This window comes from Fukomys damarensis, unplaced genomic scaffold (assembly GCF_012274545.1).
Source record: "Fukomys damarensis isolate Sample0158 unplaced genomic scaffold, DMR_v1.0_HiC HiC_scaffold_25, whole genome shotgun sequence".
In the NCBI taxonomy this organism is placed as follows: Eukaryota; Metazoa; Chordata; class Mammalia; order Rodentia; family Bathyergidae; genus Fukomys; species Fukomys damarensis.
The window spans coordinates 35,519,674-35,544,489 of record NW_022900937.1 but is presented as its reverse complement, the minus strand read 5'-3'; the positions used below and the strand labels follow the sequence as shown (position 1 = coordinate 35,544,489).

General features: G+C 52.3%; 1 protein-coding gene across 7 annotated transcripts in view; it reads right to left on the bottom strand.

Moving 5' to 3' along the window:
• The window catches only part of Rnf144a (ring finger protein 144A), a 76,817-nt gene that overhangs the window by 15,947 nt on the left and 36,054 nt on the right, over nt 1-24,816 (bottom strand). For 2 of the 7 annotated variants that reach the window (XM_010622664.2, XM_010622665.3), the window contains exons 3-5: nt 9,524-9,669; nt 2,138-2,242; nt 1,968-2,028 (exon numbers count right to left, since the gene is read on the bottom strand). In XM_010622664.2, coding sequence (XP_010620966.1) covers nt 1,968-2,028; nt 2,138-2,242; nt 9,524-9,658 — 301 coding nt within the window. In that variant the 5' untranslated portion in view covers nt 9,659-9,669. The other 5 variants (XM_010622662.3, XM_010622663.3, XM_010622666.2 and 2 more) reach the window with 5 other exon arrangements.

Genomic DNA, 24,816 nt, shown 5'->3' with positions numbered 1-24,816 from the left:
ATGAGACAGGCTAAGACTAAATAAAGACACATTTGCAACCTGAACCTGCTTTAGGAGTTTTTGTAACTAAGTGTTGCCAAGACTCCTCTGAAGGAGCGTCCCACAAAGCAAAACTTGCTTTCTGACTGCCTTGCGGATGTGATCTGTGGCCACGTTTCACTCCATCCTCACGCTCCATCTGGGCAGGTCTTTTGTCTGATTTCATCTGAATTCCTTTCTTTAAAAAATGTTTAGCGTAATGTTAGTTAAGCATTTTTGAGGGATCAGTCTGGAAGGTATTTTTCTAACCTGAGTCAAGTAGGCTTCATTTTATTCACGAGAGAGAGAAGGGGGAAAACACCTTTCAGACTAAGCTAAAAACCTAAACAAAAAAGTTAAAATTCTTTGGTAGGAAAATATATCCAGCTGCATTTTAAATGAAATGTGCTGTCATGGAAAGTTCATATTCTGGTGCCTCAAACAACTCCCAGTTTCTGTCAAGATTCTCTTTGGAAAATATTTTTAGAAGGGCCTGAAAGTCTTAGGAATTCAAATTAATCAATCTGTAGGTCCTCAAGCTAACTCCCACATTTATACTAGAAAATGCCTCAGAGCCCATCAGAGACTGCAAGCTTAAACAAACCAGCTCTTGAAGACAAATTTCACGGCCGTGAAAAACTCTGCTTTTTAAAAAAATTAAGTTGGCCATGCATTTGTAGTTGTGTTGCTTTTGAAAAGTGAGTCCCCAGAGGAAACCTGTCTTTAGCCACTGCTTTAGAAAATTAAAAAATAAAAATGAAAACAGATGACCCCTAAATACTACCAGCACTTTTCCCTGGTCCCTTCCACCCATGGTTCACACACTCTTGTGTTTCCATGCAAAATTGTGGGTCTGGGTCACAGCAGACGCGGGCAGGAACCTGTCCTGGGACAGCGCAACTGGACCCTGACCCCAGGGAGACACCAGCCATGCTGAAGGTCTGTGAACCCCAGAAGTGTCCTTGAAAGAAACCCTGCACAGGAGCACCTCCTGCCCGTCTCACCCTTTGTCCTTGTGTCTATTGGCCTCAGGCCCAGAATATCTGTAAAAAGGAAGCCAAATGGAGGCTGAAGCTCTTCAAAATACCATCTTATAGCTGGGCATGGTGGTGCATGCCCACAGTCCCAGCACTCTGGGAGGCTGAGGCAGGAGGACCTGAAATTCCAGGCCAGCCTGGGTAACTCAGTGACCCAGCAAGACCCTGTCTAAGATTAGAAACAGGAAGGGCTGAGGACACACCTCAGTGTGAAGACCCTGGGTTCAAGTCCCAGCACTGCCAAAAAAACAAAACAAAAACAAAAACAACTCATTTCATGATGTTTCAGAAGAAAACAACATGTTTCAGTGCTCTGCAGTTCGGTTCCCCAGCCCCAGCAGAGGCTAAGCCGTGCACACCAGCACCAGCTCCTCTGGTCAGGGTCCTACAGGCGCCTGGGAGGAGGGCTGAGAAGGCCAGCAGGAGGGGTCCTGCCTGGGGTCAGGGTCTGTCCGTGATCCCCACAGTTAGGAACTAGGGCAGGGCCGGCCCCTTGCTGTCGGCACAGCCGGGACTGACAGGTCTTGTGGCCTGGGACCTTGTGAGAGCAGAACTCAGTCACCCCCATTACCGGCATCCGGTGCTCAGCCTCTCGCCTCCTCCCACGCCTTTGGGTCATTTAAACTCGGGTCCTCTAAGAGTCTCGAAGCCACTAGACCTCGGCCACCCTGAAGAGTCACATCCCCAAGGCCAGGTCTCTCACGGCCCTGAAGCCCCTGTCCCTGGACAGACGCATGGTGAGCTCCTCCTCCGCTGCCAGCCGCTCGGACCATGCAAGGGGAAGCGAAGTCTCAGAACGCGACGTCCACCAACGTTTTCCCTGGACCACAGCTCTCCACGCGGTCTGATGGTGTCCGGCCCCCACCCCCATTCTACGGATGTCCTGGCTCCCCGGAGCGCTGCACCACCTACCTCTTTCAAATTGGAGCTTTTTGTATCTTTGCATTATTTCAGCTGCGACCATGCATTCGATCTAAAAGAGAAAAAGCAGAAGGTCTAACAAGCTGAGGGCTACAGCAAAAGCCACAGAAACTAAGCAGACCCTCTCTCTCACGCCCCCCCAGGCCGCAGTCTGCACGCACCTCCTTCTCCTGCAGGTGACCCTGCTTGGGGCAGGCCGCATCCGGGCAGCTGATCGCAGTCTCAAGTCCTTCCTTGATCAGGAGCTCCACGTACTGCTTCAGGCACTGGAAGTAAAGCGGAGAAGAGCCCATCAACACCTCTACCTCCAATGCAAGGGCCCAGGGGTGCATTACGGAAACAGGGAGCCACGTCTCTCTCGCCATTTCATGTTTTCTCTGGATAGCTCCTAGCAACCACTGAGCGTGAGGTCTGCAGGAGTGAGTCATGGGCCCGAGATTATGGGGTACCACCTGGCTCCAGGATGCATGCACACTGGATCAGAGTGTGGAGGCTGGGGTTACACAGCACGGGCAACGCCAAAAATCAAAAGCGGCGGCATGGGACGCGCGTAGCAAGAGACATTTCACACAGACGCAAGAGATACGGGGCACAGGCACCTTACTTATTACTTTCCTTATGGTCCATCCTTCCCTTTATTCTCCAGAACATCATTTGTTTTTCCTTGCAGTACTGGGGAGTGAAGCCAGGGTCTGTTCATTGAGCTCATTTTTAGTTGTTTATTTTGACACAGAGTCTTGTGAGTGGCTTAGGCTCAGCCCAGTCGTGCAATCCTCCTGCCTCAGCCTCCCAGAAGGCTGGGTTTACAAGCATGGGCCACTGTGCCTGGATAAAGGGAGCTCATGGAGCACTGAGGCTGGCTGAGTGCAGGCCTTCCCTCTGAGATGCCGGTGGCAGGGCTGTCACCAATGTCCAGAAGAAGGAGGGTGGGGACAAAGAGGGCGGTGACAGCAGGCATCCACGAAGGCTAGGCTGCATCGTGCTCCTGCTCAGTTCAGAGGGTGGAGAAGGACTGTCGTGTGGCAGAGAAGTGGGGTGTCCTGTTTCGGGGCTGTTAACATGAGGAGGGAGCATGAGTTTCGAGGGCTTTGGAACGTGACAGATAAGTACCCAGGATCCTCCCGTGAGAAGAGGACAAAAGGGGGACCCATCTGGTGGACGTAAAAGATGCAGGGTCTGAGATGGGTACGGGGGCACAGGCCAGTAACCCAGCACTCGAAGGATCGCTACGAAGGTGAGCCTGGGCCCTGCAGTGAGTTCAAGTCCAGCCTGGGCTGCACAGAGAGACCCCAACAGCACTGATGCGAATCACGACTCCTGGTGCCCAGCACCAAAGGAGAAAACAATGCCCGCTGCTCTCTAGTTTGTCACTCATGTGACGTATTTCGCACACTTACAGGCATTAAAGCCCAACCCTTAGCAGCAAGATCATGATTCTACTTTCTAGAAGTAAGTTTGACCAGATGAGGACTCTAAGGGATACTGGAATGTCTTAGCCAAGGAACGCCGAAGAGGCTAATGATGTTGGGCGGAAAGGAGACAGTGACGGCACGATTCCCCCCAGAAGCGGAGTACAGCAGTTAAAGCGGGTAGGAAATATGCGCTGGTGTGCACACAAACTCCGGGGCGAGGGCTTGCAGTGGCCTCTGGGATGAGTCATGTCTGGCTGGCAGGACGGAGAAGGGCCGTGGTCGCGCGGGAGGGGCTCTCCGTCATGTGCACAGTGGTTCTGCCCCCGGACGTCCTTCTGTTTACTACACGAGGCTGGGAGGCTCAGGCCACATCTCGTGATCGTCCACACAGCCCGTCTTCCGCCAAACAAAAGTGGGTCATGACTCATCTGTGTTTTCCCATCTAACAGCAGAAAGATGTCTTGGACATAAACGAAGAGGCAGACAGAGAAACATCTGCAGAGAAATACACAGCCCAGAAGCAGACTGTGACGCAGTCTGTGATCCCCAAATCTACTGCAGGTTTTTCTTGTTGCTTTGTTGCCAGTAGCAGGGATTGAACCCAAGGCCCATGCACTGAGCTACCCTCAGCCCCCTTTTTTATTTTGGTACCAGGGATTGAACTCAGGACCTTACATTTGCAAGGTAGGCACAGTGCCACTGAGCTACATCCCCGGCCCGCCAGCCCTTTTTTGATATTTTAATTTTCAGACAGTGTCCCTCTAAGTCTCTTAAGTTTCCCAGACTAGGCTGGAATTTGAGATCTTCCTGCCTCTGCTTCCCAGAATGCTGGGATTGCCGGAGTGTGTCACCAAACATGTCTATTGTTACTTTCAGAGCTCAAATAGCACCGGGCTCTGAGTTCCTCTTTTCCTGTCAGCCTTGAGTCTGATGAGTGTTAACCAAGGAGAACCAAGCCACTCTGCAAGCAGCGCTGCTGGGTCTCCAGACCCCAGGCGCCTGACTCTAACGCTGGTGGCGCTTTTGGAGCTTCGTTTTTTATGTTACTATCTGCTTCTTCCTCAGAGACTCCTCTCCCGTAAGTAATCATTTGCGAAGTGACTTTTGTTACCGCTGACTTTTTTCTCAGAACAAAGGATGACAGGGAGTCACTTTCACAGAGCAAAAGCAAAGCTGATCCCAGACACCAGGGCCTGGGGCCAGTGGCAGGAGAGACGAGTCACACACTGCACCCCGTGCCCTTTGCCATGTGAGGCTCTGACTGGGTGGGGCCAAGAAGAGGGCAGGAGAAGAATGTTTGGCCCAAGGAATTCCTGGAAGGAGGCCCTGGCTGGGCAAAGGCAAGGGCAGGGGGCACGGAGCCGAAGGACATTCGAGCTCTCTACCTTCCACTGTGGCTTCCCATCCCTCGGAACCCCACAAGGAGCCAGCCACTGCCTGCATGCACCGCTCCAGAAACAGGTCCCCCACGGGCCCACCTGCTTCACCTGCACTGCAGTCTGAATTCTGTGTCTTTTCTCCTGAGGGCCGCAGGCTCCCGACAACCCCAACAGCATGAGGAAATGCCCAGAAACTGGCCTCCCAGAAGCCTGTGCAGCGGGTGTGTAGGGAAGCAGAACATCACACCCAGGCAGATCCAAACAGAAGCAGCGGGACCCCAGGGAAGAGCACTCAGGTGGGGAATAGGGACACTTAGGTGGAATCGCAGAGCTGGCTTTGGATCCAGCTCACCAACACACAGCCTCCCTGCAGCCAGCCAGGGTCTTCCTCTCCGCCCTCATCCTCGGGTGTGCAGTAAGTGTGGCAGACACAGAGAGGACATCATGGGGTGAAGATCACTGAAATTCCCAAGCCTCCTCCTACCCTCCTGCACCCCTGAGAATGGATGCTCTGATGCATATTCCCCTCAGTAGGAAGTTGTATGAAAGTGAGAACTTTATTACTGTTCTCTCTACTTCCCATACCTAGCAGTGCTAGGAGTTGAAAGTGGAAGAGAGCACAGGATGGATCTGTGCTGCACAGATGGACAGACGGCAAGACGGATGGGTGGACAGATAGAGTGAAGGATGGATAGATAGATGGATGGGTGGATGGGTGGCTAAAGGCATGGATGGATGGATGGGTGGACAGATGGAGAGGATGGATGGATGGACGGACAGACAGATGAGAGGCACATGCACAGAATGAGCAGACGCCTGCACAGCGGCCTTGCCCTGCATCTCAGCAGAGGGCCAGAGACCTGAGACAGAAACTCCTCTGTCTACCTAGGGCTTCGGGAGGGCACAGCCGTGTGTGGGACTCTGCCGGTGGACCAAGCAGCACAGGATGTGGTCATGAAACCGCACAAAGGACTTTCCCTCGGTGGTGGGAACCTGGCACACTGCCTGTGAGCCCACAGTGCCTGTTCTGGCAAGGGTGGTGACCCTAATGGCCATAAGACGTGACTTTATCCACAAGTCACAAGAGTCCGAAATATGAAGGCTGTGTCTGTAAAAAGTTATTTTATTGCATTAAAAAACTCCAAACCTTACATTAAAAAACAACAACAACAAAAAAAAACAAAATGCTTTCAACTTCGAGTCTTCTTCGCCCCTGCCCTCCTATAACACTCTGGCTCCTGAACACGTGTGCTGTGTTCTCTGTAGCTGTGCCCTGTGGGACCTCGGACACCTTTTACGGTTTCTAGAACGAGTCCTCCAAATACAAAACCAGGAGGCAGATATGAGGCTGCAAGCCTCAAATCCCAGCACTCGGCAGGCTGACGCAGGAGGATCACGATTCCAGCCCAGCTTGGGCAACTTAGTGACTTAGTGAGACGCTGTCTCCAAATAAAAAATAAAAAAGGGCCAAGGGTTTAACTAGGTGGGAGGGGTTTTTTGAGACAGGGTCTCAATATGTAGTTGAGACTGACCTGGAACTCGCTATGTAGCCCAGGCTGGTCTCGAACTCAGGGAGATCCTCCTGCCTTAGCCTCCGATTTCTGGGATTAAAGGTGTGCACCACCACACCTGGCTGGGAGGGGAGGATTTTAATGCCAGGACCAAGTGCATTGGAACCAAGTGAGGGGCCACTCCCACCTTCTTGGCCCCAGAGCCGTTCTGGGAGGCGCAGAAATCTGCCCACTCCATGGGCTTTGCAGAGAGGGCGCAGAGCCCAGGCCTTAGGTGCGGCACAGTAAAGCAACATTGCTCCCCCTTGGCTTTCTCAGTGAGGTTTGGGAGGCCCCTAGCAGTCCAAGGTGAAAGAGAAGGACCTGTTTGCGGCCCCGGATCACACTGGTCCGACTGCCATCTGAAAACATGGGATCAGGAAGGGCCAGAGACACAGGATGGCTCTGGGCAACCAGCCCTGCCGTGGCCCCTGCACCCCGGAACCCACGCTGAGGCCCCATTCTCGGGGTGCGCTGCTTCCCCACTGCCCTGCGGCACCTGCTGAGCTCTGGCTGCCCGGGTGGCTGGAGTCAGCAGTACCTGGCCTGTGTCCACGGAGCCTCAGCCCCACAAACCCCAGCGCTGCATGGCTTGCCCAGGGCGTGGTGGCCAGGTGGCCACAGGGGAAGGAGAGTGACAGAGCCAGGGCAGCTACGCCTCTGGGGGGCGCCATCAGCCCCTCGATGTCTAACGAACGGCGGTGGGGATCAGCCCTGGCATCCTGCTCTGGGCCTCCTGGAGTCGCACACCCCTAACTTAGCTTTCTGCTGGGATGAGTGCTGCTTATTTATTTTGCCGCCATTCCCTGGAAGAAGGAAAGCAAAACAAGGAGAAGAAAATGAAAGCTGTGGACTAGTCCCCAGGGAGGCTGGGCAGTTTCAGGAGGAAAAACACACAGCTTGGTCTCTGGCAGCCTGCAGGTGACACCAGACAGCGAGACAGTGGGTGTCCCAGAGGCTTCCGCAGAAAAGGGCGGCAGGCATCGCCCAGGCATCGGGGGAAGGCTGATCATGTCGGAGACCCCCAAGCTTGGCCTCCAGAAGGAGCTGAGCCCACCCTGCAATAACTGTGCCAGGTCTCAGCTCTCCCCACCCCTCCCCTGTCCCTCCCTCCTCGGCATCTCTGAAATCGCCCAAAGCAACTTCCTCTCCTGTGGGTTGGCGATGTTTTCCGGGGCTGGAGCCTTAATGAAGCTCGTTTCTGGGACTCAGTGCTAGCGGGGATTAATTCACTTCTACTCGACCCTCAAGCCCCGATCAACTTGCAATCAGGAGCCTGAGCTTAGAAAGGTATTCAGGGGATGGGGGAAGCCAGGTCTTCTGGCCTAAGAAAGCAGCAGCTGGCAAGAACTCAGAAGACAGGGACTTACATGCTAACTAGTGAGGCCAGTGCTGCTGACCCAGGCGCAGGCAGGACAAGGGAGCTGGGCCTGCATCCCAGGGCCACCGCCAGCAGAACACAAATAAAGCCTGCAAGACAGAGGCATGAGGGCACACGGCTCTAGCGCTCAGAGGCAGGAAAGACTGTCTTTGAGTGGCATGTCCTCAACACCTCCTCTAAAAAGTCCACGGTTTGACTACCCACACTCCCACATAATGGCAACAATTAAATTCAGAAGCAACACTCTTGGGCCCTTTTGTTTGCTTGTTTGTTTTGAGGCAGGCTCTTGCTATGTACTTTGGACTCACTATGTAGCCCAGGTTGGCCTCAAACTTGAAATGATTCTCCTGCCTCAGCCTCCCAACTGCTGGAATTAGATATGTGTACCACCCCGACCATGGCAGTATTTACTTTGGGGGCTTTATTGAGATATAACTGACAAATACAGATTGTACACAAGCCAAACACCGTGGTGCATGCCTGTAATCCCAGCACTTTAGGAGGCTGAGACAGGAGGATCACAGATTTGATTTCTGCCTGGCCAACTTGGTGAGACACTATCTTATAAAACAACACCTGTGTAGGTAAGAGCACACCGTGAGGTCTTGGTGTAGGTTGTTGGTTTTTTTTCCTTATTTAGTGCGAACCCTCCAGATCTCACAGCAATCTCCTGCACAGGGTACAGCATTGAAGACCACACCCATCACTGCCCAGACCTCCAGAACCCTGTGTCCCCCAAAACTGAGACTTCAGCCCCTCTGCCCAACACCTCCCAAGGCCCTGGTAACAACCTCCCCAGCCCTCTGCCTTCGTCAGTTTACTTTTCCCCTCCTCCCTGGGCACAGAACCAAGTAAGATGAAATAATGGTAACTAAAAGCAAATCCATTTTCTTGTTTTCACTCGCTTTTCTTTTCTCATGGCTAAAAATCCTGGGTTTGAGTTAGGCACAAACCCAAAACTCCCTAGTTTCATTAAAAACAGATCATTGGGCCCTAAGGGACACTGGCCACTCGAGGGAAGTTCAGTGTGGTCTCCAGCTTAGCGGGAAGCAGGGCGAGATGACAGGAATAACCGAGCATTCCAGCCGGACACCTGCAATCCTAAGATTAGCCCTGACCTCAGTCAAGTGTCAAGTGAAGCATTGGAATCCAACTGAAAATGAGACATGCGGAAGGCTTTTTCCAATGGGATGAGAACATGTCAGGACAAGTTCTCTGGTTCGTGTCACTGTCCTGATTCTGCCGTCCGAATATCCATCTGTTACGACTCAGATGCAATTCCCCCAGTCTCTGTGTGTGAAAGGTGATGGATCATGTGTGCTGTGCCCATCAGTGGATCCACCATGGATGAGTTCAGGGCTGAGTGTGCTGTAGGAGATGGGGCCTGGCTGGAGGCGCTCACTGGGGTGTGACCTACAAGGGTGCATTCCTGTCCCCAGCTCCTCCCTGCTCTCTCTGCTTCCTGGCCACCTTGATGTAAGCAGCGTCCCTCTGCCAGGCCCTTCCGCCATCTTGTTTCTCTCTTGGATCCAGCCAACCATGGACTGGAATATGAGCAAAATCATAAACTCTCCTTCCTTAAGAGTTGTGGGTATTGGACACTTCATCCCTTGGACCAAAAAGTGATTAAGACACCCAGATAGGGGCAGAAACCTCCTAAATGGGCATCATCCTGACATACAGAACTGCCCCACCCCTTCACTCCAAAAGAAACAGAGCCAAAGCCTCAGCAGAGAGACCCCATCAGCCCACAGCAGTTACTCCAAAGCATGCCGGGGCTGCCTGGACACTGGAGCATAGCGCTCCTGCTGGCTTCGGGACCAACCAGGGTACAGAAGATGCACTGGCACTGGGCGATGGTGGTCATCTGCTCCACTGGGTACTCCCCGAGGCACAGCTTGCAGGACACGAGCGGGTCGAGGGCCAGGTCCCAGGTGGGCCGGTACCGTGCTGTGGTCATTGCAGAGCAGTCTGAAATGAGAGACATGTGGTGGTCAGCGCTCCAGCCTGGGGCCTCTGTGGGACCACTTCCGGGTCACGGGCCTGACTGAGGATGGGGCCAGGGTCCAGACAGAAGTCGTCCCGGGTCACGATGTGGGTCCACAGGCAGATCCTCCACCGTGCTGATAGTAACTTTGGTTTTATTTCCATTTTTATTGGTATGAGTCCACATTTGCAGGACATAGCGGACACCTTCACCACGGGAAGGAGGAATTTGTACACAATGCATCTTAATTCCACATTCACCAAAAATACGACCTAAAGGGAAAGTGCTGGCTGTTACCATGGTGATGGCCAGGGTCATGCAGAAGATTATAGCTCATGATCTCTTGCTCGGAGGCCGCTCTGTAAGGCAGGTAAGGGCCGCTAAGTGGGGCTGGCAGTTTTGATCGCTAGTTTTCAAGAACGATTATTTCCCGGTTAGGTCTTATTTGCGGGGAAACACGGTTCTTTTTATGTCCCCTTCCCCTCCCTCCATCTCTGGGTCCCTTTCCCTTTTGCAAAAGATCTACCTCCTTTCTTCCTGTTACCTGTCCTTTATTTTGCTCTTTAAAATACTTTGGGTTTCCCCTATGAGAGAAACCATGCCATATTTAAGCTTGCAGGCCTGATCTATTTCACTTAATGCTGTGGTTTTAAGGCACATTTATGACTCAAGTCTACCCATCTTTAGGGCAGAGTGCTACTCCACCGCGTTTCAATACCACATTTCCTGTATCCACTCCTCTGTTCGTGGACAGATAGGCTGCTTTCAGTCGTAACTCTCATGCCTATCCTCCAAACAGCACAGTGGCTCAGTGCGACTGCCCTGGGTTCCCCCACCCCATCACTTCCTGCTCTCCAAAGTCACGCTTCTCCAACTTGGACCTAAGCACTGTGAAATGTTTAGCGTCTGAGCTCATCTGAGCTCTCTGTACTTGCCACCCAAGTGCCAGCACCCAAACTGATACAGGTAAGTGGGGCGCTCTCCTTCGGAGCTTCCTCTGCATGCAGGAGGAAGCAGCTCCACGGCTAGCACGCGCTTCTACAGCGGGAGGCTGAGCAAGGACAGACACGAACGAAAGAAGGAAAGGGGAAAGGAAATAAAGAATCAGTAACCAGCAACAAACACTAACCAGCTCCAGGAGCTGGGAAAAGGCTGGGATGGACGAGGGAGACCCCGCCCCCAGAGCTGCAGGTCCAGCAAGGGAGCATTTACAAAGCACTTTGCCGGGCAGCAGGAGGTGACTATGCCAACCCGTGCCAAAGACTCCAAGTACACAAGACAGTTCACCTTGCTGGTGTGTCTGAGACAGGGCCTCCCTGTGTATCCAAGTCTGGCCTCTAACTTGCCTTATGGAGATCCTCCTGCCTCAGCCTCCCAGTGCTGGGATAACAGGGGCCTGGCACTATGCCTAGCACATCCTCACATCTTTCCCAGAGGATGCAGAGTACAGGGCAGGGACAGAAGGAACTGAGTTTTGTGACCAGACAGAACTACAACTCTGTACAAACACCCAGTACGAAGCGTGCTGCACCCTGCACCAGGCGGCGTGGATGGAGGCCGATGGCTAGGACACCCCACCCTCCGAGGCTCCAGTCTGTGCATCCCTGGTGGAAGGACACAGGTTCCCCATGGCAACCAAAAGGGGCTGACACAGACCCCAGGGCTGGCTGGACCAGACAGCCTGAAGACCATAATGCAAAGCAGCCCCTGACAGGCCCAGCTGATTCTGGCCCCATCCCCAAAGGGGTTTTAGGACCAGGGCTTCTTCCCAGCCCCACACGGGAAGTCATGTGCACTTGGAATATTCCTCCCACTCTGACTTTATTACTTAAAATTTTTGTTTTCTTTTTGACTTTTTGAGACAGGGTCTCCCTACGTACTTCACGCTGGCCTTGACCTCACTATGCACCCCAGGCTGGCACTGAACTCCCAGCGAAATCCCCCGTGGAGCTCCCGGTCCTGGGAACCTTCCCTGCCTCTATTCTGTCTGGCCATTTCCTCCCAGCTTGGGAGCTGGACTCTTCCTGTTTACAAACCCGGCTTCCTTGCTCTCTGTGCGGCCCCCAGACAATGCCACCTTGCTGGGTCCTCTCCTCAGTTCCTGCCCTGACCCGTAAACTATACCTGAAGCTGGTTCGGTTCCCACCCGGGACCACATCTGTGGTTTTTGCCCTCGGACTCCACAGTTGCAGAGCTGCACTCCGAATCCCGACCCCAGTGCCGGCCACAGGAGGGCTTCCCTGCTTTAAGTGTGTACCGTAGGGAGCCCCGAACCTCATCTTGCACACACTGAACAGCTGCAAATCTGCAATAGGAATCTGCTAAGAGAATCACAGTGCACCACACAAGAAAACACGGGCTTTGTTTTCATACTGTGAATGTCACGTCCTGGGAAACAAACTATTCTAAGAACATCTGGTTGATTACAAGTATTATTCAATTTAAGCAATTTGAAGATGTTTGCAAGAGGAGTCACTTACACATAAAGCGACACCAAGGTTAGGTGCAGAGCTGGGGGCTGTGGTGGGAGAGGCTCAGCCCCAAAGTATAAATAAGTTAAAGAACAGAATACCAGACGGATAATGGGGTGGGGAGGTGGATCTTTTGCAAATGGAAAGGGGACCAAGACCTGGAGGGAAGGCGAGGGGGAGGCAAAAAGAATGAAGATGTGGTGTACTTGTGCACCAACTGCGCAGTGAGGAGGGTCATTATGTCCTGCAAAGTTGGATGCATAAAAATAAAACGCAAAAACCAAGGGGCCTGCAAGCAACAGTAGCACAAGCAGGGAACTAAGGTCAGCTCAGTGCCAGTATTGGCTACAACCCCATCTGTGTCCTGCCCCCCGCCCCTTCCAAGCAGAGCCACGTGGGGAGGGGAGCCCAGCAGGCCTTCCCGCCTCCTCCCTCCGGTCCCAATCCCTGCGCTCCTGGAGCTGGCCTGGTCTCACTGTGAATCCCCACCAACTTTCTCCTCCTCCTCCCAGCTCCAATTCTGAGAAGGCAGACAGTTCTCCCCTTTGGTCCTCTGTGGGGTCTCCCGGCTGCTCCTGGTCCCTGCTGTGGTGTGGGGTCTCGCCAAGGGTCTCACGGTGTCCGGAGCTGAAGCAGGCAGTCACTGAGAGGTCCCGAGTGCACTTTCTGGGCACAGGCCAGACCCAGACGGCTAAGTCAGAAGATGGGTCAGGAAGGCTCAACTAGCTGCATGTTCATAAGCCTCCAGGGGACCCCAATTCGCAGCATAGCCTGACAGCCAGGGGTCTGTGTCGCCCACCTGGTAGCACTGCTTGCTCCTGCCCACCTGACACCTACGCCTGGCAGCTGGGCCAGGGTCTGCCCAGCAGCCTCCACTCTTTCTTCCTCACAGCCCGGGTCAGTGTGGCTTCCTTAGGTCTGCAGTGTGTGAGCCTGTCACTGTGCCCAAGGGGAGGTAGGGTACCCAAAGATAAGGCAGGGCACAGGTGATAATCCAGAATTACAGCGAATTATAAGGTGACAACATCCAATTAAAACTATTACAGTAAAGGACACATGAATCCCCTCAGAATCCTCCCCTCACTTTGCACACACTCCTCCCAACGCCCTCGTCAATTTGGGCAGCAACTCCGGAGTCCTCTTTCCCAAAGGTTTTATGAGTTGTGATTAAAAAAAAAAAATACAGTGAATGCTGCTGCCGAGTGCCATCCAACAGAAAGGCAGACTCCCCAAAACATGAAACTCCTCACCACCTTAGTCACCAGATCTGGCACCGTGGGACTCGCGGCTCTTCCCCAAAGTCAAAATGACCATGAAAGGAAAATGTTTTGAATCCATTCAGGACACGGAGGCAGCCAGGACAGTGCAGCTAAAGATCCTCAGGTTTCTTTATTTGTAATCCTTTAACTCTTTGGGGTTTTGTTGGGTGAGTGAATGACCCCAGAAGGGAAGGGTGTTCAGCAGGGCCCAACTAGACCCGGACACACCTTTTCCCTCAGGACTGCTCCCCAGTAACGGTCTGCAGGAGGAAGCAGAGCTTCCCTAAATTCAGGGGTTGTAGGGAGCAGGGAGAGTAGGCACCTAACCCCCGAAGGAGGCCCCATAGACCAGAGGGTACACCCACCTCCCTGGGCCATCACATTGCAAGGGCAGAGGGTGACATTTTCTCAGGAGGAGCTGCCACCACCGTGCACAGAAGGGGAGGCTGTGCCCATGAGATGGGCATGTGTACATCGAATGTATTAAATGTGGACTTTTAAGATACTACCTAGCTGGGCATGGTATCAAACACCTGCAAATCTCAGCACTCAGGAGGCTGAGGCAGGAAGATCACAAGTTCAAGGTCAGGCTTAACTACAAAGCAAGACCCTGTCTGAAAAAATAAGATAAAATAAAATAAATAAAATCTTGCCTAATACATCTCTTTACACATCTTACTGATGTCTTCTGAAAACTCTTCTGTGGTGGAAGCCAGCAAGAACCCGCAGCCTGCCCCGTGGGTGGGGTGAGTCACGGTTCCTCAGCTCCCTCTGGGGGAGCTCCAGGGATATTGTCAGACAGGTACTTTCTACCTTGAAGGTGCGCACCTGTCCGGGCGAGGGGCAGACTGGTCCCAGGAAGCAGCCCAGAGTTAGAGTGAGGACCAGTCCAGCCTGGCTGGCAGCGCGAGCTTCCTCCGTTCCTGGTGCCTGTGCCACCTGCGTCACAGAGGGCACAGATGGAAGACAGGGACGGGCTCTCAGGAGACTCCTGGGGTCCGAGAGGCGATACAGACTGCGCATGGCAGAGGCCAGTGGGAGGGCTCTGGACAAAGGCCCGCCCCGCCAGCCCTCTTCCCCCAGCTCCGCAGACCTGCAGCATAGCCTGGCTCCCAGAGCAGTTTCTGTCACGGCCCGGCCTGGGAAACATCTCCGTCCAGGCAGCGAACTCACTGCCCTGTCCAAGCCCGGCTGGCGGAGGCCACCCTCCCCAGAGCGCCGCGAAACACAAGTGCGAGTTTCGTACTCCTTGGCGGCTTCAGCTTCTGTGCTTTGCTTCCCACCGGGGCCCAGATACAGCTGTGCCTTCACCCTGGCGGGGATGAGAGGCTAGGGACCGGTTATCTCTGCCCGGATACGCAGGGCTTTAAAAATCAAGCATCAACATTACACGTTAATGCTCTTCAGAGACGTTTCCTTGCTCCAAAGGGCTTAGAGACTTGCTAAGGAGGCCCTCCTCTCTGATAATGAAGTGATTACCAGCCGGGCTGGGGACATCCCTGTCGCTCTCTGTTTCATTTTGTTTGCAGATGAGGGCTCCAGGAGACACAGTCAGGAATGAGCGAGCACAGGTCCATCTAGGACGAACCTCGGAGGTCTGCGGATGTCCTGCTCCTGCTCGAAAACTTATCCGATTTCAATCAGAGCAGTTTGTGGGGGATGGAAGCTGGTAGCTCCCAACATCCGCCCCATTTGTGGGGGGGGGTCCTGCAAATCAGTGCTGAGTGTCCTGGGAACAGGGCCGTGGCCAGCACGGCAGGACCCTACAGCCTCTTCCTGCCAACAGGGGCCCTGGCAGGTCGTGGTGGTGTGAGGCTGTAACCCCCAGCACTGGGAGGCTGAGGCAGGAGGATCACCAGGAGTTTGAGGCCAGCCTGGGCTACACAGTGAGTTCAGGGCCAGCCTGGGCTACACAGTGAGTTCAGGGCCAGCCTGAACTACATAGGGAGATCCTGCCTCAAAAACACAAAACAAAAACAAACATGGGCCCTGCCGCTCACAGCACACCTGGGAGGGTCTGGGGTTTGAGATTGGCCAAGCCAGAGTTGACCAGACAGGAAGTGAGTAATGAGTGAGGGGAAACAATCTGAGTGGAAATGCAGTAGAAGGAAAGAGCCCAGCTGGAAAGGAGGCGTGGAAAATCGTAATTTAAGGCAGCTGTACTTTTGAGAAGACTGCTACTTCCGGCCACTCTGTTTCACATGCAGTCCACACCCAACCTCCCCGGGTTCATTGACAGCTTTCCTTCTGCAAGACCCAGATTCCCTAAGGACTCCTGGAAGCCCATACGTTAGCTGATAAAGTAAAAGGCAGAAACCTGATTTTTAAGATAAAGGAACAGGTTGAGAGATTTCGAAGAATGCTTAGACAGCCCATTTGGAAAACAAAACAAACTAGGCTCATACCTTCACCTATAAAATAGGCTGTTATCTTTGGGCAGGAGAGTGGCTGTCCTTTGTATTTTTTTCTTTGTTTTCTCTGTAAGCAAAGAAAGACCAAGAGGGAGCCTCCTATAGACTCACAAATTCCACAGGTAGGTCTCCACCACCTCAAAAGAAATATAAATGCTCCCAATTCTAGAAAATGATGCACCTCATTCTCTGATCATCTCCATGTACATTTTTCTTTCCTTAATAAATCTCTTCTGCGTGTCTTGTATGCTAGTATTGAAAATTCTTTTTCTGCTGCAGGAGTCAGTGAATGTATTCTGCAGGTAGGGTGGTTTTAGCTTCCCCATCGCTGCTTTGGGGACCTCCTAGGACCTTACCTGGTGACAGAAACAGGAATAAAAAATCTGAATTTGCCTGGTGTGGTGGTGCACACCTATAATCCCAGCAGTCTGGAGGCTGAGGCAGGAGGATTGCTGTGAGTTCAAGGTCAGTCTGAACTACATATGTAGACCATGTCTCAAAAAAAAAAAGAAATCTGGATTTAAACTCAGCTCTGGCAGTGGCTGCCCCTGTACCTTCATGGACCAGTGGCCTCGTCTGTACTCAGAGATATTGGGCAGGGACCTGGCTTCAAAATTCCTAGAAGCTGCGACCTTCTCTGAGCCCAAGACACCTGGCTGCTTGGACCACCTGAAATCACGTGACCAGGCTCACTGTGGGTGGGGATAGGACAGGTGGCCTAGGGAAGTGGGGGGACAGCAGGGCTTCCCTCCGAATCACTCATAGCCAGCAAGGTCAGCCAGAGGGGGCTCACCTGTGTCATCCACCCCTTAGCCCCTCCACCTTCCAGGAACTGTCCTGCACCCCAGGCCTTCTCCCTGCATCCCCATGCCTCATCCTTCCCTGACCCAATACTGGTGTTGGGTGTTGGGTGTCGGAAGCTGTAAGATCTGCAGCAGACTCAGCACCTCAGGCAGGTAAAGCCCTAGGTCACAGAGACAAAGCAGAGATCCCTCACACCGCGTTCTACAGGCCCGGTCCAATTTACTCTGCTGTCATCTGTGCTTTTTAGCAGCCAGATATGGAATTCGAACCCAACCTGGGAAAAGTTGGTCCAATCAACTCCTGAGGGCTGAGGCCACTGAACTTGGCTTCCAAAGTGGACAGAGATGGACCCCAGGAGGCGTTCAGCAAAACCAGGAGAGAAAGCTGGTCTATGATCTTCCAGGCACCTGCAAGTCAGGATCCCTGAAGGGCCAAGGTTGGGGGCATTAGGGGTGCGCAAGACTATGAGACACACACACACACACACACACAGGTCCAGGCTATTTTTCCAGTGGACACCAATGTTGTTATGAATAAAGCATTTCGCCATTAAGGAAACAGGTCCAGACGGTGAAGGCACACAGACCACACCAGGTCCACATGTATGCAAATACCTCACAGCGTGACTAGGGCCGCATGAAAACAGAAGGTGAACAAGCCACAGGTTAAACTAAACCTATGATTCAAGACAGGTGACCTCCTCCCGGTCATGCATTCAACAGACACCTCGGACCATCACGGCTCCGATTGCTGGAAAAACTGCTGAAAAACAGGACAGACCAGTGCTGCCTGCTCCAGGAGCTCACACCCTAGCAGAGACAGGACCTGAGAAGTGGACAGTGTGTCCGCTGACAACATGTGCTCCGGAGGAAAATGAAGCCAGGCTGGAGACAGCTCCGTGGCAGAGCGCTCACCCTGCACTCAGGAGGCCCTGGGTTCAAACCCCAGCACTGCAGAACAGAAAGGTGAAGCCGGTGGGTGTGAGGGAGGAACTCAGGGCTGGATCGACAGGAGGGCACTGCTTCTGCACGAGGTGGGCACAACAGGCTAGGAAACAATGGATGTGTCTGGTGCAATGGCGAAGGGCTGCAGGGATGCTGTCAGTGAAAACACAGGTATAGGAGGCAGGTCGGCAGGCAGGCAGGCACACAGACAGACAGTCAGGAAGACAGACAGGCAGGCACCAAGGGCCACACCAAGGCCTCTGTTCTACTCAAGCAAGAGAGGGCAGAGCTGCCACTCCTGAGGCCCTAAGGTGGGGTCCACAGTGTCACCCTCACTTAGGAGCAGAGCTCTGGGGACATCTGTGTCCCTTCCTTCCCTGAACAGGTGACACCACGTCACCCACACCAGTCAGGGCTCTCGCAGAGGGACTGCCCATTCTGGGCCACATATTTTTCTATTTCACTTTATTTTTGATATAACCTTTGAGTTTTTGTTTTTCAACTTTTTAAAAAGTTTGTTTTGTTTTTGAGGCAAGTTCCTTCTATGTAGTCCCAACTGGCCTTGAATTCACTACATAGAAGAGGCAATCCTCCTGCCTCAGCCTTCTGAGTGCTGGGATTAAACAAAGGAAAAAAAAAAAAACCCACACACAAGCAAAGAAATTGAAGCCACCAGAGGGTAAACTATTCCAAGGCATATGGAGCAGCCTTTTCAGACCCTGGTCTGGGTGCAGGCTGGAGAGACCATGCTAAGTACTCAGTGCTGGCTTTGGGGGTTGAGATTCCAGACAAGGCTCACAAGTCAGGAAATTCCAGCCAGGGGCTAGGATCCTGCAGGACCCAGTGAGCAGCAGTTGGGCGCTCAGAGAAGGAAGCCACCTGCATCCTGAAAATGTCCCTTGACATTTGCATAAGAATAAGCAGCCTCTGGCATCTTTTGGTGATGGCAGCAGGAAGAAAAACAAGCTCAGACTTGGGCTCTGCTCTCTAAGGATGGCCCCACTCCTGCTGTCAGCCCCACAGAGCTACTACCCTAAACCCTGCAGGCCCCCTCTTAGCACCAGAGCTCAGTGGTGCGTGGTGCCCAGGGATTGGTCTGGAGAGCCACAAAGGGGATTCCAGACTCACACAGGAGCAACACTTGGAGTCTGAAATCCCCCTCCCAACCCTGGGGAGAGACAGCAGCTATTGGAGGCCCTCACCTGGGCCCTTTCCTGCTCAGAGGTAGGAAGAGCGACACCTGCTGCTCCCTCCTCCTCGAAACTAGGGGCCGGCTGCCTGGGCTCCTGGACCTGCAGACCAGCAGCATGGAGGCTCCAAGAGAAGGCAGGCAGACAGACAGGCAGACAGGCAGGCAAAGAGGCAGGCAGGCACCAAGGGCTAGTTGCTGTGGTCTGAGCGAATTCTGGTTGCTGACAATGGTAACGCAAGGTGCCGTGGCTATTTCACAGTCTCCGTTCTTTCCCAGAGGAATAAAGGTCTGGAAAGTATCTAACGTCTCCCCTTAATCGGGTGCACCTGGGAATTCTGAGGCAGGGGGATCAAAACCCCAAGCGTAATCAGGATAGCTTAGAGACTTTGCAAGGCGCTGTCTCAAAATAAAAAAGGGCTGTGGATGTAGATCAGTGCAGAGGCCTTGGTTTCATCACCTCCCTGTACTGCAGTCAGTCAATCAATAGATCAGCAGATAAACAGGTCTTGGTACTACAAATCAAGCACAGCAGCCTAAAGAATCTGACTCACTGCGGCAGGGCATCAGTGAGGAGACCTCTGCCATCCACCTGTAGGTTTCCACCCTCCAGAACAGCCCATTTTTCATCCATCTGAGCCCCTCCCTAAAACAGGGAGCACACCATTACCCTGTCCCTTCCCTTCTTATTTCATTCAAGAACCTTCTTCTGATGCACTCAATGTGTACTTATTTACTTACTGTTTTCCTCCCCCTGAAAAACATAAGTTCTATTGGAGAGTCAGTGTTACTATGTAGCTGTTCAGCTATTCAAGGAAACAATAACTGCTCTCTCTTGTCCTTTGCTGTCTAGTTAGGAAACAGCAACAGTGTCCTTGGGCAGTGTGCACATCCAGCAACTGTCTAGAGGCTGCAGTGCTAGGCAGATGTGAGGCCAGATCCCCACACCGACAGAACAGAGGTCCCAAGCACCTAGTTCTGACCAAGGAAGGCCCAGGGCACCTCTGAGACATTAAAACTGGCTGCACTGGTCTCTAACATCCGGATTCCAATGCATATTTCGTAATTCACAGTCAGTGCCATAGAGAGATGCAGTTAATTCAGCTATCTTCCATGTAACAGATTAAGAACTGAGGTTTAAGAAGAATACATAAAAGCTAGGCATGGTGGTGCACGCCTTAATCTGAGCACGCAGGGAGACCTGAGGCAGGAACACAGCAAGTTCAAGACCAACTGGAAAATGTCAATCTCAAAAAAAGAAGGAAAGAAAGAAATTGTTTTTAAAAATTGGTGATAGCCTGGTGTGAAGGCCCTGGGTTCCATCCCCAGTACCATGAAAAACAGAAAGAGAAGGAGAAACAGGTGGAGTGCGGGGAAAGAGGGGAGAGGAGGAGACAGTGCGCCCAAAGCAACAAGCAGCGAACCCAGGCAGGATCTGCACTCAAAGGTCCCCAAAGTCTCATCCAGCACAGCCAGCGCATGTGTCCCCTGCCCGGCGTCTCCGGGGCTGAGAGGGCTCCCCAACAGAGCTCGGTCCCCACTTTTTTACACGCACGCGCTCCAGGAAAGGGCGCCCATTTCTTGCACCACTCACACTCAAGGATCGTGTCTTTCACATAAAGCCTCCGGCTGAACAAAGCCAAATGTGGAGATTTCTTTCTTCCTCCTGGCCAGGTTAGACAGAAACCCGGAGTTACAAGTTCCTCACCATCAAAGAAACTCCCTGCCACCCCTCATGGGCAGTCGCAGTAAAGGTCTGTCCTAGTGCAGGGCCAGGGGAATACGCAGTGTATTAAAAACTATGACTGCCGGGCGTGGTGGTGCACACCTGTGACCTGGCATCAGGAGGCTGAACCTGCCCTCCTGCTGGCAGGCACAGCACCACTGAGCTAAATCCCTGACCCTATAAGTATATTTTTAATCACATTTGTGAAGACACTCAGCAAAAAGGACTTTGAGGAAGACAGCTTTGACTTAAAGAAGAATTCAGTTTCAGCCTGGGCTACCCATGGTGAGACCCTGTCTCACATACACACAAATAATTTTAAGACACTTTATTCCAGTAAAAGACACACATTGCTTTTAATCCTCCTCACCCCCCTCCATTTTGAACACACTCATCCCATTGTTCTTCTACTTCCTGCAGCAGCTCTGGAGTCCTCTTTCCTGGGTATCTTTACGAGGTGTGATAAAACACACAATGAATGCTGCTCTGCCACTGAGCGCCATCGAACAAAAGGCAGCTCGTAAAGACGAGATGAGTCCTCGTCCACCTCAGTCACCGGACCTGGCACCGTGGGACTCCCAGCTCCTCCCCAGAGCCACAATGACCATGAAAGGGAAGGGTTTTGAATCCATTCAGGACATCCAGGCAACCAGGACAGAGCAGCTAAAGACCCTCAGGAGAGAGGACTCCGGAGCTGCTGCAGGAAGTGGCGAGGACGCTGGGACGAGTGCTCTCAAAGCCAGGGGAGTGTTTTGCAGGCATTTAGAGCAGTGTGTCTTTTACTTTAATAAATGTTTTTTTCTTTAAAAAACATATTTTTTAAATCACACCTTGTATGTGGTGAGAAAATCTGCTCCCTCCTGCGAATGTCTCCACCGTTCCACGAGCGAGGCTGGGAGACCAGCCAGTCCCTGAGTCCCTGGGTGAGACTGAGGGCCCTGGCTCCCTGACTCGGAGGGGAAGTCCCCACCGCCCAGGCCGCCAGCCTGTGCTGCAGCCCACTGCAGCGCCTGCCCAGGAGGTACCGAGGGCTCTCCGCACTCTTCTGTCCTCCAGCCCTGTCTGAGGACATCCCAAGCTCAGGTAAGCTCAGGAGACAAAGACGGAGACAAAGGTCACCACACAAGTCCGGCAGGGACAAGGCCGTAGCAGCAGCACACACTCCTCCTGCGCCTCGGAGCCTCCACAGCACAGAAAATCAGACCATAAAACTTACTCAGGATGATCTCTGACATGGCGGTGGCAATCCCTGGGTGTAGAAAGAGTCTTCGAGTAAAGGGAATATGCCCAAAGCGAGAGGAGACGCTCCAACCCGTGAGAGCTGTGACTGAAGACTGCAGAGCCAGCCGCGTTTCCTGAGCAGGTAGCTTTGCGCCCAGCCCACCCCTGAGAGAATTGGACAAAACCGGAGACACTGATGCAACTTCCCCTGCTGGGAAATGGCAATGCCAACTTCCAATTATTCCCAAGAAAACCTCGAGGCAGATCTGGGAGGATCTTCCAGGTGAGACGCGCTCCCACTGGGGACATCCAGCCAGCCTAGAAAGCACACTGCTCAGTGGTGGCAGATCCTGCTCTCATCCCAGAAGCGCCTCAGGGGGCCCATGTTGCGGGTTGGGGTCCCGGAGGGCAGAGGTGGAGATGGTGACAGTCTCATGGGAGGAGCAGGTGTTCCCTGGACCTGGAGTTCCTGGTCACTGTGGAGGATCGAGCCCAGAAGGATCGTGCCAGGAATAACGACCCACTGGGCCCAACTTTCTGCCCACACAGTGGCCTCAGGCTCAGGAAGGCCAGCAAAGGAGCAGGTCTCTGTCCCTAGGGCTTCTGGGGAGCACAGGGGCCTGTGCCCTGCTGGCCCCCAAATGTTCTCTGCTCCCTGAGGCCTGGAGGAAGAAGAGGACAGGTGGGAGGCTGGGTGCAGTCTCCAGGGGACACACACCTCATTGGCTGAGGCTCCCCAGAAAGGACTCCAGGCTGCTCCCGCCCAACACTTCCTGTGCCCTCTAGGTCTGCTGCTTGCTTATTTCCTTTCTCTTTTTCTAGAATGAGACACTCTAAGAGGGCAGTGAGTTTATCACTTGCTTTGTCAGCTACTACAGCCCAAGAATTTCTGCCAGCACTACCTCAGAGGATGCACTCCATAAAAACTGGCCAGTAAGCCAGACATGCTGAAGTGCATGCATGTAAACCCCACACTAAGGGAGGCTGAGGCAGGAGGATCACAAGTGGGAGCCCAGCCTGGGCAACTTAGTGAGACTCTGTCTCAAAATTAAAAAAATAATAATAATAAAAAGGGCTGGGGAGGCAGCTCAGTGTGAAGGTCCTGGGTTCAATCCCCAGTCCTGCAAAAATGGATTGAAAACAATTATTTGGCCAGGAAAACTTATCCAACACTGTGCACTGCACTTAGAAAGAAGTCCAGGTCACAAGGTTACAGTCGAGTCCTGCACCACCTAGAAGCTTCCTAGGGGGAGAGCATTCGTAGCTCCATCCCCCACCCCCACGTATCAGCTGCTCCATACACTGTACCACACGCAGGAAGTAAATATTTACTGTGTCGCTGGCTTGATAACTGCCAGCAGTGAGGCGTGATTTTCTTTGCAGTGAAATAAAAACTTTCAGTAAACAAGGACTATTGATGTTTCATGTGGATTTGGGTCCGGTAAATCTATGCTACAATTTCCTGGAGATGCTGTCCCCTGGCACTGGGTGGTGACGAGGTGGAAAAGGGCCAGGTTTTGCTTCCTGAGAACAAGCAGGCCTGGCTCCCAGCCCACACCCGTGTCTGGGCGTCAGCAGTCGTGGCACAGCTGCAAACTTTCTGCACCCTCCACGCTCATGTGCAAAACGAGGGGCTCATGGTACCCCTACAAAGTCCATGGGACATTCTTGGAGCTGGGCATGGGTGATGCATGCCTGTAACCCCAGCATTAGGGAGGCTGAGGCAGGAGGATCACTACAAGTTTGAAGTCAGCCTGGACTACATAGTGAGTTCAAGACCAGCCTGTACTACATAGCTAGTTCAGCCTGGACTACACAGCAACAATTTTTTAAACAAACGCACATTTTTTTAAAAAAGTAATATTGTTAAAATTGTACTATCTTGGTGGCAGTCTTGATGAAACCAACAAATACAAGTGTCTAAAGGCCATATACAAGGAATAACACCATGGGGAGGCAGTAGGAGGACTGATGAAAGAACATTAAAATGTCTCGGTCCTGGACCAGGTAGCCCCATCCCTGGAAGTTCACCCACAGAGTGTTCACTGCAGCATTCCCTATAAAACTAGAAAGCTGAAAGTGTACCACCGTGAGACTTCAAGGGGACTTTAGCACAGTAAAAGCAGAAAAACTGAAAAGTGTGCATCAAAGAGTATCATTTTGCAGGAACAACTGGACCTTTAGGGTGTGATTTTGGTAGGCAGAGAATAAGAAGAAAAACCAGATACTCCTTAGGGGGTCACCAGAGTCAAAGAAACCGAAGATGCACTGCTGTGGTTTATAGCTAGATGTGGGGAGGGGATTGGATCAGTGGGGCCTGATATTCACTGGGGAATTAGTCCAAGGCTGAGTGCTAAACGTGAGGCTGGGAGGTGAAGACTGGTTGGAGGACAGGTCACTGGGGGCGTGGCCCGGAAGGGCTCATCTTCCTCTCTAGCTCCTCCCTTGTCTCGGCTGCCTGCCCGCCATGCTGGGAGCAGCTCCCCTCCGCCAGGCCCCTCTGCCATGGAGCCCGCCAACATGGGCTGAAATTTCTACAAACTGTAAGCCTAAATAAAACTCTCCTTCCTTAATTTGTGATGTTAGGTATTGTGTCTCAGCAATGAAGGCAGTAACTAAGACACAACCTTTCAAAATAAGATTTTCATTTGAATGAAATAAGGAGATAATATTTTCCTTCCCAGAAAATGCCTTTATGGATACACATCTCAAAGTGCAAATCCACGGAAAGTCAAAATAAAGAAAAATCTTCAAAATTGCAAAGTTTATCATAGGAAAAAAGTTAATTTCCTTCATACATACAACAATTTCATAGGAAATGATAAAACACAAGACACAGTTTACAAAACAAACAAAAACTGACCCTTAAATGTATCTATTCATAAACGAACTGCAAATTTATTATGGCACCTCCAGATGCCATTTGCAAAGATTGAAATGGCAAAAAATCAAATGTTTGGCAAAATATTCTGTTGTGAGTTCTGGGTCAAGTATCACTAGCATACTTTACGGGTCGAAGCTCAAAATGATACCACATGATGTGTTACTACCTTCCAAATTTTACATATTTATCCATTGATCTAGCAACCTTTTTTTTTTTTTTTTT